Source organism: Martes martes (genome assembly GCF_963455335.1).
Source record: "Martes martes genome assembly, chromosome: 9".
In the NCBI taxonomy this organism is placed as follows: domain Eukaryota; kingdom Metazoa; phylum Chordata; class Mammalia; order Carnivora; family Mustelidae; genus Martes; species Martes martes.
This window is the reverse complement of record NC_137896.1, coordinates 134,661,757-134,674,047: the sequence shown is the minus strand read 5'-3', so window position 1 is coordinate 134,674,047 and position 12,291 is coordinate 134,661,757. Positions and strand designations below refer to the sequence as shown.

The 12,291-nt window shown below is 55.1% G+C and overlaps 1 protein-coding gene across 2 annotated transcripts in view; it reads left to right on the top strand.

The window, feature by feature from the left end:
- Nucleotides 1–9,412, top strand: part of RNF144A (ring finger protein 144A) — a 106,634-nt gene extending 97,222 nt beyond the window's left edge. For both annotated transcript variants that reach the window (XM_080814541.1, XM_080814542.1), the window contains 2 exons: nt 483–572; nt 8,429–9,412. In XM_080814541.1, the coding sequence (XP_080670667.1) occupies nt 483–572; nt 8,429–8,560 (222 nt within the window). In that variant the 3' untranslated portion in view covers nt 8,561–9,412. The remainder of the gene's footprint in view (nt 1–482; nt 573–8,428) is intronic.
- Nucleotides 9,413–12,291: the final 2,879 nt, after the last annotated feature.

Below are 12,291 nucleotides of genomic sequence, written 5' to 3'. Positions count from 1 at the left end.
TGGAGGAGGACGAGCCAGAGATCAAGGGAATCCTCTAATCCAGGGGTAATCCTGCGGCGGCGGGCGGGCGGCAGGAGGATGTGAAGGCCCATGTGCTCCCGTGGAATCAAACACAGCCAGGGCCCCCGAGCCGCTCCTGGGGTAGCAGGAGCCTGTGACCTACTTGTTCTTAAACCCCGCATCCCAGAGATTATCTGTCTGCAAAGGCAGGAGGCGGAAATCTGGGGCAGGGCTCCCTCTAGTGCCCACAGCCGCGTCCCTCTGGGGATGCTCCCGGGAGCGTGGAGGACCGAGATCCCACCAGGCCGCCCAGCACCTCGGGTGCGTGTCCTTCCTCGGCCACCCACTCCCTCTCGGACCCCCACTTGCTTTGGAACTAAAGAAAGAAACTCGGCCCCCGGCAGGACGCGCTCACTGATCCGAGAGGAACCTGCCATCAGCCCTGCTCTCTCTCTCTTTCTCTCTCTCTCTCGTCTTCGCAGGATGATTTCCTCCTGATCCATTACGATAAAGGACCCTGCCGGAATAAGCTGGGCCATTCCAGGGCGTCTGTCATCTGGCATCGGACACAGGTAGGAGGTGACTCACCTGGAACTTTAATCTCCGGGAGAGAGACCTGGTGCGCCAGGGCCTTGGAGACACGCTGTATGGAAAAGCAGAGCTGGTCAGCATGGGTCCCACGTGACTTTCTTGGTCTAAGACCATGCTTACCGTAGCCCTAAGGGTACCGAAGGGTTAGGTACTCAGGGTACCCCCAGGGTAGCCCTGGCCCGAAGTGGCAGTAAATATGCATCGTGTTTAAGCACCAGTTCCTTAAGGTCAGACTGACTTCCCCGCACCTGACCCATGGCTTTGATGGTGAGCCTCTGGGTGGCTTAGTCCTTGCGTGGCCCTTAATGTGGACCTTTCTCTAGTGGCCTTGGGTAAGCAAGGTAGTCCCAGGAAAGGGGGACTGAGAGAATGGAAAAAGTCCCTCCCTGGGAGTGTCTAGGCGGCCGGTGGGGTTTCCGCAGGGCCCGTGCGTTCATGTTCATTCCTACTTGGAACACGCATGCATTTCCCGCCGCGTGCGAGGCACTCTTCTGGGACTGGAAATACTCCAGGGGATAAGATCGATGTGTCCCTGTCTTGCAGGACCCGCATTCCGTGCAGGGACAGGGATAACAGGTGCCAGGAGACCGCGGGAGAGGAGATGGGTCACGAGGGTCTGGCCGGGAAGGGCCGTTGGAGGTGGTGCCCATGGCGGAGTGACACTGGCCCTAAAAGTAAAATTGGGAATAGCACAGGAATGCCACTTGGGACAAGCAAGCTACAGCCAAACCAGAGGCAGGTCTGCAGAACAAAGGAGAGCAAGTCCCTTTGATAGAAGAAAGGCCGCTGTAGGGAAGGCTGTTACAAACATCACAAGTCCTTTGGAATAAGCTGAGAGCCCCAAACGTCGTGGCTTCTCCCTGGCTGAGTTGTGAGCATCTCTCGGTGGCTGGGCTGCTCCTGGGGGAAGTGGGGAGGAGGAAACCGTCCTTCCTCCTGCTGAGGAGGCAAAGGAGCAGCTAAAGTAGTGTCCCCATGTGGGTCCCTGTTGGGTCGGACCCTGAGGGCAGCCGAGCTGTACCTGCTGACCCCCTGATGCCATCTTAAATGAGGTTTCCTTTGGATAATTTTCACAGTGATGAGGAGGAGCTGGCTGTGGGAGTGGGGGATGGGGCAGAGGGGAGTCAGGCAGAGAAGGGAGAGTCAGGCAGAGGGGAGACAGGCAGGGGGGAAGTCAGGCAGAGGGGAGACAAGCAGAGGGGGGACAGTCAGGCAGAGGGGAGACAGGCAGTGGGGGGGCAATCAGGCATGGGGGAGACAGGCAGGCAGGGGGAGACAGGAAGAGGGGGAGAGTCAGACAGAGGGGAGACAGGCAGAGGAGGGATAGTCAGGCAGAAAGGGGACAGTCAGGCAGAGAGGGGACAGGTATGCAGAGAAAGGGAAGTCAGACAGAGGAGGGACAGACAGGTAGAAGGGGGGACAGTCAGGCAGAGGAGGGACAGGCAGGCAGAGGGGACAGACAGACAGAAAGGGGACAGGCAGGCAAAGAAGGGGTAGTCAGGCAGGGGGAGACAGGCAGAGGGGGGACAGTCAGGCAGAGGAGGGACAGTCAGGCAGGGGGGAGACAGGCAAAGGAGGGACAGCCAGACAAGGAGGGGCAGTCAGGCAGGGGGAGAGTCAGGCAGGGGGGGCAGTCAGGCGGGGGAGAGACAGGCAGGGGGGAAACAGATGGGGGGAGACAGGCAGAGGGAACAGGGAGGGTTGGAGGTAGAACCATGGGGTGATGGTCTGAGGGGACAGAGCAGGGGTGAAGCAGAGCAGTCAGAGATGGTATGAGAGGCCAGCCCCCATCTGCCCTCAGGCTCACCGCCCCTGTGTGGCCGGCTGAGGCAGGTGGGGCCGCCCGGGGAGGGGCTGGAAGAGCCGGTCTTGGGGCAGAGGCCCCGGAAGTGCCCTGACTCACCGTCTCCACGGCCCGCGTGGCAGAGCTGCTGAGGCGCCCAGCAGGGCTGTCGGGTCCTCCTCCGGCGACTGCCCCGCAGTGACTCCCCATTTCTAGGGGTGGTGATCGATCGCCATGTGTCATTTGTTGACATTACAAAGCCCCTGCACCTTCGCTTTCCCACTTTTAGATGCGAAGTTAGGTAAAATTGTTTTAGGAGATTTTTTTTTGGAGAATTTTAGCATGAGTTCTCGTGATCATTGTGGGCTGCTCCCAGTATTTTTGTGGGACTAAAAATATCACGTGCCAAATACATTCTACCTAGAACCCCGCCGTGAGTTTTCTCACAAGGTGTCCTGCCGTGAGCAGAAGGGTCTGTCACTTAAAAGTTTCGCACAATCCCCTTTTGTCCGAGTGACGTCACTTCGTGTATCCTGCGTCACAGGGTCTCGTGCGGACACGGTGGTCTTGCGAACAGGAAGCAGCAGTCGCAGGGAGGTCTGGGGGGCTCTGGCTGCAGGGTGCGAGAGGTGTCCAGCTTGTCCCCCCCACCCCGACCCCGCACAGAGAGCTCGGTGGGAGCAGGAGCTTCTCACACGTCTACGCTTCCCTCTGCCCCTCGCCCATCCCCTTAGACGCCGTCGCCTAAACACGGTCGCTGTCTCTGGTGCTGGCCCAGGGTCTGGCGTTGGCGTCCAGCGTCAGGGGTGGAGGTCCACGACCTCCGCCCTAGATCCGTCTTCTCCCTGAGGACACCCTCACCCCGTGGGCGAGGGTCTGCTCCACACTGGCTCTTCCTTTGCTTCTGAGCAGGGAACCCTTGGGCCGCCCCCCCATGCAATGAAGGGGGAGCGCCCTTTTAGCCAAAGGATGGCATTTAAGGGAGCCAGCGGATAACCGGGCTCTGTACGCACACCCGTGCCTGGAGCTGTGCCCACGAGCGCCCGCGGGGCCAGGCTGAAGGGCGGGAGCGCGCCCCAGGCAGCCCATCCTGGACGGCCCGTGCGGGGAGCCGGCCCGAGGGTATCTCTCACAGAGCTCCGTGGAATAGGCACAAGCGCCGTCTCTTGTACTCACCCAGGGTGCCCCCTGCCTGCAGTCTTCAGCAGATCTCGAGACAGTTGGGGTTGCTTTCTGGCCGTAGACTTTGTGCTGGTGAAACGAGGATACCGGAGTGGACGATGACGGATGGGTCACCGATGACTTCTTATTCTGTTTATAGGGAGGTGGGACCAGCCCTTGTGACCCCAGTGATGGGGGAGCCCTCCTTGTGCACTCCCGGTCCCTCCTGTGACCGCCTGGCCCTCCTCGGCTCCCAGCTGCCACGAGCTGTCCCCGCGTGGGCGACAGAACATGTATGAGTGGAGCTTGGATTTTCCCCTGAGATCCCCTCCTCCTCCACGTGCCCCCCATTTTGGGATGTGCCTCTCCAGCCTCCATGTCACTCAGGCAAGAGGCCTGGGTGACCTGGACCCCCCGTTCCTCCCGGGTTCACTCCCCTGCAGCCAGTGTGTCTCCTTTGTGTGCCCTAAACCCCGCTCCTGGCCTCACTCCCTTTCCCGCTTCCCGTCAGGCCGCACCACTGTCCAACCCTCTTGGAAATGCATTGGTTCCCATGGCCAAGGCCGGCCCTCTGCCCTGTGGCCCTCACGGCCCACCTTGCAGGTACCTTGCTGTCCGGGTTCCCAGAGCACTCGTGGTGCAGAGGTGGAATGTGGGTGCCCCAGAGCCCTCGGGAGCCTGGATAGGAAAAGAGGGAGTTGAGGAGAGGCCCGTCTAGAGGGTGCGGGCAGCCCGTTGGGGGCCCCCAAGAACCAGCGCATGGGACCCAAGTCTCCTGGAGAGGGGTGCCATCCGTCCCCGTGACACCTGCGTCAGCCCCCCATCCTACTCCACCCCACCTGGGGGCTTCCCGGATGTTCAACTTTTCCTGCCTCTCCTATAATCCTGTGCTCACTTTGGCAGCACATATACATATACACATACACATACACAGATACTCCTCCCAGGGGTCCTCCTTTGTTAGGGGCTGAATTAGCCACCCCCCCCAAATTCACATCTTGTAGCCCAAAGCCCCAGTGCCTCCGAACGTAACTGTATCTGGAAGTGCGTCCCTCAGACAGGTGATGGCGTGACCGTGGGGCTCTTGGGTGGGCCCTGATCCAGCATGACGGGTGCCCTTCTGAGGACATGAGGGCACAGACAAGTGCAAAGGGCCAGCCACGTGCGGATGGGTGCAGCTCGGTCTCAGACCCCTCGCCCCCAAGGATGGTGAAAAGACAGGTGTCTGTGGTGCTTGGTTCTGGTGGCCTGAGCTGATGAGAGCTTTCGAGATGGCCTTCTCTGCACACAGACGGTGGGATGGCTTCATTCAGGTGCTTTCTGCAATCTACTCCCTCCCTGGGAGGCAGCCCCTCGCTTGGGCATCTGTGTGCTGATGGTCCTGAAATGTGCTGGCTCCTCCCCAGAGCTCGAGACCCATGTACACGCCGACTGCCTCATAGATATCTTCACGTGGGGGCCCGCTGGTTGCTCACGCTCAGAACATCTGCGTGGAACTCACCGTTCTTCTCTTATTACCAAGGTCACACATCTGTCCCCTCTGGCCTAAACTGAGCGCAGCATTCTTGGATCCCTTCGAGTCTTGCTGACTTTGCTTTCTGAACTGTCTTCTGGTCTGAGCCTCTTCTCCCCATCATCCTCCTCCCTCCCACCTGCCTGGCCTGCTGGGAGCCCCGGAAGGGTATCCTGGCTCCGTCTTCCTTCCTGTGGGCCATCCTCCATAAAGCCCCTGGAACTCACCTGCTCCCTAGTCTCTCGACATGTCGAACGGTCAGCCTCCGAGCGGTAACCCTGTGCTCCCTGGTTTGGCTCTGCCAGACTCCGCCCCGGTGTCCTGCCTGCACACGTCTGGTTATCTGTGTTCCCTCTGCTCCGCCAGACTGTCTGAGACTCTCTCTTCTGCCGCCTCAGCACATCTGCACCTGGCTCACGCCGCCTGGAGCTGCGGCCTCTCCAGGGAAGCCCCCCGAGCTTCCCAGCACCTGTTTTCTGCATCTCAAATCTGTGTCTGGGCAGTTTTCACCCCTTTGTCACGACTGGTGTCTGCCAGCCCTCGCATCGGAACCCGTTCTTTCGGAGAACAGAGAGGAACCTCAGGAGTTCAGAGCAAACAATATTCACCAGCAGAGGAAAGAGGAGCTGTTACCAAAGGCGGGCAGGAGAGAGGCGGGCGCTGTCCCCTGGTGGGCATCGGCGTAGCCTCGGCTCACTGCCGGCTCTCGTACCTCCTGGAATCCCTCGCCTCAAGCACACACCCCAGCAGTGCCATAGTTGGTATTTAACTGCTGGCTCCCGGGCAGGGGACGCCCTAGTCTGCAGCGTTGCGTGGTGCAAACACTCCTGCGGTGGCTCTTTCAGGCTGTCATTGTGATGTCCCTGCAGGGGGAACTGGGAAGAGCCATGTGAGCGGCCACAGCCCTGGGTCCCTCACCCCTGTCACCCACCCTCTGCCGCATCTGGCCCGTGCTTGGCAGGCACTGATGCTGGGGGCCCATGCTGGGCATCAGTGAATTAAAGACGTTCCTTGCATTCACCTTACGTATCTTTGATTTTGGCTTCTTGTCCCCCAGCACCGGAGTGTGGTTTGTAGAACTCTCTGGGGGAGGTGACTCCGAGCCCACCGGTTTCCCTGCAGCTGGTTCGTCTCCTCTATGACACATTTACTGTGGGAGACGCAGGGGACCGTGTGTGGTCGGAGAACCCCGCCAGGCCGTGGACTCCCCGAGATTGCCAGGATGGGCGGTGCTGCGCTGCCGTGACGCCCTCGGAGCCTGGACCCGCTGACCCCCCGTGTCTCCTGCAGTGACTGACCCAGGGCCCGACACATGTTTGTAACACACTCACTGACTGGCTGTTTTTGTTTTGCGACATTTGCTCCCTATGTCACTCTTTACCTCTGGCTGCTTTCCTTCTGGGAACACCTGCTCCCTCCCGCCACCAGTCGGCAAGAGACACGTGTCCTTGCTTACGAAACGGCAGGCAGAGTAAGAGGCAAGAGAGGGTGAAAATGAAGGCGTGTTATTGCCCAAGAATGGGAGCGTTTGGTCAAGGATTTGGGTATGTTTGTGACTGCAAGGAGTCCCTGGCTTCTTTGGGACTGACCGTGTGCCCCAAGTGGTAGGGATTGCGCGAGTGCCCTCGAAATAACCCCTTTCTGGCGTTTTCATCTCTTCTGAAGTATTGGTGTGCACGTGATTTTAACAAAGCCTGACCTGACTTCACATCCCGTAACCCACCGTTGACATTACGCTCAGACCGGCGGACGTAGTCTGCGGGCGGGAGAGCCGGGCTCCCCGCGTTGGCGGCGTGGTTGCAGAAGCCGTGTGGTGCGTGCAGGACAGTTTCCAGGCGGAGGTCTAAGCGGAGGTGTACTTTCTTTCACACATCTGGGTGCCCTGGCCTGGTATCATGCTTCAGAGCCGATAATGGCCCTTAGAGATCTTGTACCTCGATGGTTTCTTTGATCTTTGAGAATGATGAGGCACAGAAACACCAGCAGGGGAGTCTGAATTAGAACCGCGTGCCTGGGCTGTCGTGCATGTATCATCGTGAACACTAGGTGGCGGTCTGACTCTGCCCTCAGCGGGCCCTTGGGCTGCCCTCTGCCTGGGGCGTGTGCCGCCAGGGCCAGAGGCTTTCCCAGAGGAAACACCTGGCTCTTTCGACCAGCCACACTGCCTGACTTCCCTGACAACATGTCTACATTGACTCACCCCTAGGCGTAAGCGTGCGTTATAAAACAAAGCCAAAACTTGTAACAGTTTTGAAAGCAGTCCTGGGTTTAAACTCCGGAAATGTCATGGGTCTGCTTCCTCCCTGATGCGCTGTGCCTGAGTCTCCCTGTTCTCCCATCTGGAATGCCCGATCCTAGTCTTTCTGCTGCACTAACTACCCCTTCGTCTTCGTAATCTCATTCCTCCGTCCTCTTAACAAATGTCTGACCCTTGGGCTCCCTTTATACCTGGAACGTGACGGCAGTGTACTGGCAATCAGCTAAATCTCAGTGTCTTTCCAGTGAACTGGGTGCTCCTCTAGGATCCACGATCTGATGTGTTTCTGTATTTGTAATACCCAGCACAGTGTCTGGCTCAGGGGAGGCTTGTTGGCTGATTAGATATATAAATGGATAGTGGTTTGGGTGCTTAGATAGAAGGAGGGGGGAGGAAAGGGAAAGGAAGAAGAAGAAAGGGCAGGAGGAGTGAGGGGAAGGCAGTAGTGGTGGATGGGCGGGTAGATGAATGGGTGACTGATGGATGCACGATAGGATAGGCGATAGGTGGGGGGTATATGATTATGTGAGGAGGATAGGGGGACGAGTGATGTGTGGATGATGTGTGGGTAGATGGTAGGGTGGATGGATGCTATGGTTGGGTGGGTGTGTAGATGAATGGATGGGAGGTTGGTGGGATGGGTGATATGGATGGGTAGAGGAATGGCTGGATGGGTGGGTAGATGGATGGGTAGGAGGATGATAGGGGGATGGGGGATGGATGGATGTGTGGATGGGAGGATGGATGGGTGATATATGGATGGACGGATGGATGGATGGGTAGATGATGGATGGGAAGGATGATGAGGGATGGATGATATATGGATGGACAGATGGATGGATGGTTGGATGGCTGAGTGGATACATAGCTGGGTGGTTGGGTGAATGGATGCTTGGATAGATGAATAGTGGGTGAGGGATGGGTGGACAATGGGTTCATGGATGGATGGATGGATGGATGATGGATGAATGGATAGATGGGTAGATGGGTGACTGGATGGGCACATAAATAGATAATGGATGGGTAGAGGATGGGTGGGTGGGTGGTTGTGTGGCTTATGCTTCGGCTGTGGAACCTGCAGACTAGCCACCTTACCCTCTGCTCCTGTGTTTCCTTCTTGCAGGTCGTGGGCATTTTTGCTGGATTTGGGCTCCTGCTATTGGTGGCCTCGCCTTTCCTGCTCTTGGCCACTCCATTTGTACTTTGCTGCAAGTGTAAGTGCAGTAAAGGTGACGACGACCCATTACCCACCTAGAGGAAGGCACACTGCTGGAACAAGACCCTGCCTCTGGGAAGCGTGGCTCTCCCCCACCCCACCCCACCGTCCCCTCTCACTAAACATCTTTCTTGCCTTATGTGCCCCATTGAGCTTCACTGTGTCACGCTGGATGCCGTGATTTCAGGGACTAATGTCAGAACTTCTGCTGAGGCCCTGGGGGCAGTCACCTAGGTGTGGGGAAGGCAGGCTGGCGTGGGGAGGGCACGTCACCACAATCTGTCTCTGCCGACTTGACAAGGGAGGTGCTGCACGGAGCGTACCGGGTGGTTTTCTCCCAGTGGGGATGGACTAGGAGTGTCTGATGGTTGCTTAAGAGACCCTCTCGTGCAAAACGTCATCCGTCTCCTCCTCGGCGTCAAGATGGTGCCATGTTGCTGGGAGAAGAAGTCTTTTGAGGACTGCAACTCACTTCAGACAGAATCCGATAATTCTGACTTGAGAAAAGCACTCTGTTTATGACAACTGTTTTTATTACTAATGGCATTTAGTAAAATCCTTTTTTAGAAGGCGTTCTTTTTTTTTGGTTTTGGTTTTTTTGTTTTTTGTTTTTTCTTCTTCCAACTGAGTAGTGAAAAATCAACAAGGTGCATCTACACCATCCTATGCCTTTCTGGAAATGTGCATTTTAGGAAGATATCGTTAAATGACTTTTCTGGCTCGGGCACTTTTCAGGAGATTTAGAAAGCCTTACGCGCTCTCTGTGTTTTTCTTGAAACTTGTAACGACGTTTTGAACACGACAACTGGTGTACTGTTGTAAACGTGGGTTCCTCTGTTGTTGCATTTCTTAGAAAATACCAGTGTGTTTAAAAGGAGTATCTTCATCATTACATTTTCCTTTTTTGTTTTTGTTCTCTCTCTCTCTCTCTCTCGGGGCTTCTCTCTTCTCATCCAGGTATGAGCAAATACTTTTTAATGTCTTTGGAAACCAAGTGCTTTACTCGGGACTCGCTCTGCTGGGAGTCACGATGGTTTGGCGGCTCACCTCCGCCTCCTCGTGTAGACAGTGAGAGGAGAACAGTGCTATTGGTCCTCACCAGCAGGGCTTCCTGGCAAGACTGGACGACTCCTGGGAGCTGGGGGAGAAGCTTCCTGATTTTCAGTTTTTTTAAATGACTAAGTTACTTTGGAGAAATCTGTGTCTGACACAGCCCCAAGCCCTGTTGCTAACCGTTTTGCCCCACTGGAAAAAACCTTCCATTTCACTTAGTTATTTCGATTAGGAGATCTTACCACTCAGCCCCTCCCAGGCTGGGGGTGACTGTTCCCCCAGCAGCAGAATGGGCGGGTCAGTAAGACACACGCTGCAGCCGTCGATGTTTAAAAAGCGGAGAAACCATCTTCTTTAGAGAGAGCGGGCTTGAATACGACTTTCAAAGCCACCTGCACTTTTAAGGAACAGACTGCATTGAACTTGGGACTTCAGAACTAATAGAAAGAAAATGTAGATTTATTATAGTGGCGCTTTTAAAAACTTCCTAGACATTCCACAAAGGAGGGGAATGGAAACAAAATCAGACCAGTTTGCTCATTGCAAGCACATTTGTAAAATGTGGTGGTTTTCTGGGCGTGTTTGACTTCTATGTTTGTGTGTTGGCCTCGGGTCCCAGTTTGCTTCCCTGTATAGAAGCGTCTTCCTTATTTCTTAACGTTTGATAGATGAAAAGAGACAGTATCCCTTCACTCTCTACTTGTAGTGTTTATTATCTTTATGACCTGAAGCCGTTAGGAAACTAGTCCGTGTCAAAATCACATTCAGAACATTCTCCTTACGACCACAGTTGAATTTTTAATTCAGTAACGAACCAAGAACGCACATAAGATCATCTTTTCAGTGGAGCCTGGGCTGTGCGTCTTTGCAGCTCCAATTGTTGCAACAGGGTCTGGTGGTAGATGGCTTTTTGGAGATGGTGATGCTCTAGGAGTCCTAGGATCGAGTTGGTGGCTGAGACTGGGACCCATGGATGCACTTGTGTAGCCAGACCCTTTCAAATTCCTATCAAAGACAGCAGCAGGCTTGTGGCTCCGTTTCCAGTGTCCACGGGGCAGGCCTCGCCCCATCCTGGTCCACCTTTCTTTCCTGTGCCAGCTGCTCCCACTGCGTGTTCTCCGAGTCCGCCCGTGGTAGCACCCCTCTCCTTGGGGGGTGGAACCAGAGCCTTTGGAAAGGAGGCGTTCTCTGGGATGGAGCTCAGATGTCTTAGTGGTTTGGGCCTTCTGTCTAGCCTGGAGAAACCCACAAGCAAATCGCACTCCTCCATAGCCTCAGCCGTCCTCGTGCCTTCACCTCTGACACATTTCCCAAGCGCATGTTTCAAGCCAGGCGGGACCACAGAGATGGGGCCAAAGTCACACCTGCTTGCTCTGAGTCTTTGCACCAACCATGCTTCCGTCCACTTGCTTTGCTTTCATAGTCGCACAACGACGCTCGTCCGTTCTTAGGAAGATACCAGCAGGACTACATTGAGGTCTTACGTAAACTCAGATTTCCCCTGCTGACTACTTCGATTTCGGTAGGGAACGCCATTCCCATCGTTCATGGGGATGCAGGCCCGCGTCTTAGATTTTAACCTTACCATCACTCCCAGGGGAAACTTGGTGGTGGGGGGTGGTGGTTCTATGCTTCCCAGGGGGACTGTCCTATGGTAGAGCTTATCTTAGTTCAGAATTGCATTTTCACAGGTGGTTTCATGCTGGCCTTCTGGAAGCACATGCCTGTTTATTCCTTTGGAGGCCTTGGAATCCTGGAGGGGAGGGAAGCAGTTAGGCCATGACTGACTCGACTGGTGTCCGCTTGGGGTCACTGGAGGGGTGGCTGAACTTAGGTCCTCTGTGTCCCTCTGAGCCCGCCATGCCGTTTCAGTGGACGTGCCTGGTCTCCCGGTCTGGCTGTGTCATGCACCGTGCAGCCCCGCCCTTGAGCTTCGCATTGGTCACCGGAGGCCAGTGCCCTCAGAGGAGGAGGCCTCGCAGACGGTCATGCAGCAGAGACTGGCTCCGGGTCTGACCATAATCAAATCCTTCGACTGCACGAGCCACCGTCCAAATCCGTTCTTCCTCACCCTCCAGGAGTTGCCAGAGACTGGGGGAATCACCTCGTTACACCCTTTTAAAGGGGGACAAATTCTCTTTACAACATACTATTTCATAAAACCAGTTTAGGAACCAGGCCGATTCCTGATTAGAACACAGAGCCCACGGGGAAAGGGAGTCTCAGCTACGCAAAACTTACTCCAAGATGAGTCTATCTTTTTCATCTATATCGCAGAGTTAAAAGTTATTTAACCAATTCCAAGAGGACATTTTCCCTCGGTAGTCTTTAAAACTTAGTGGGTTGGAAAGAACCAGGGAGGGCTTTTTGTATATTTCTCAGATTTTCATTTATTAATAAATACCCCTGTATATAAATATAAATATATATATATGTAAATCACAGTGAAATCATCAAGGGAAAACATTTTGCATGTATAAAGCTTCATGAAGGTCTCTTTAAAAAAATACCAAAGCTTGTTTGTTTCTTCTAACTACTCTAAGCCCTTATGAAAATATATGACATGAGGAGATTCCGGCTGGTGTTGCCAAAAATGCCACATGGAAGGAAGGGCCTGCACTCAGATATAGTTGCTAAAGCATCAGTCCCAGGAGAGCTCTGTCCTTCCTCTGGTTTGTGTACTCCTGTCTTCCACACTTCCGGGAGCCCTCGGTGAG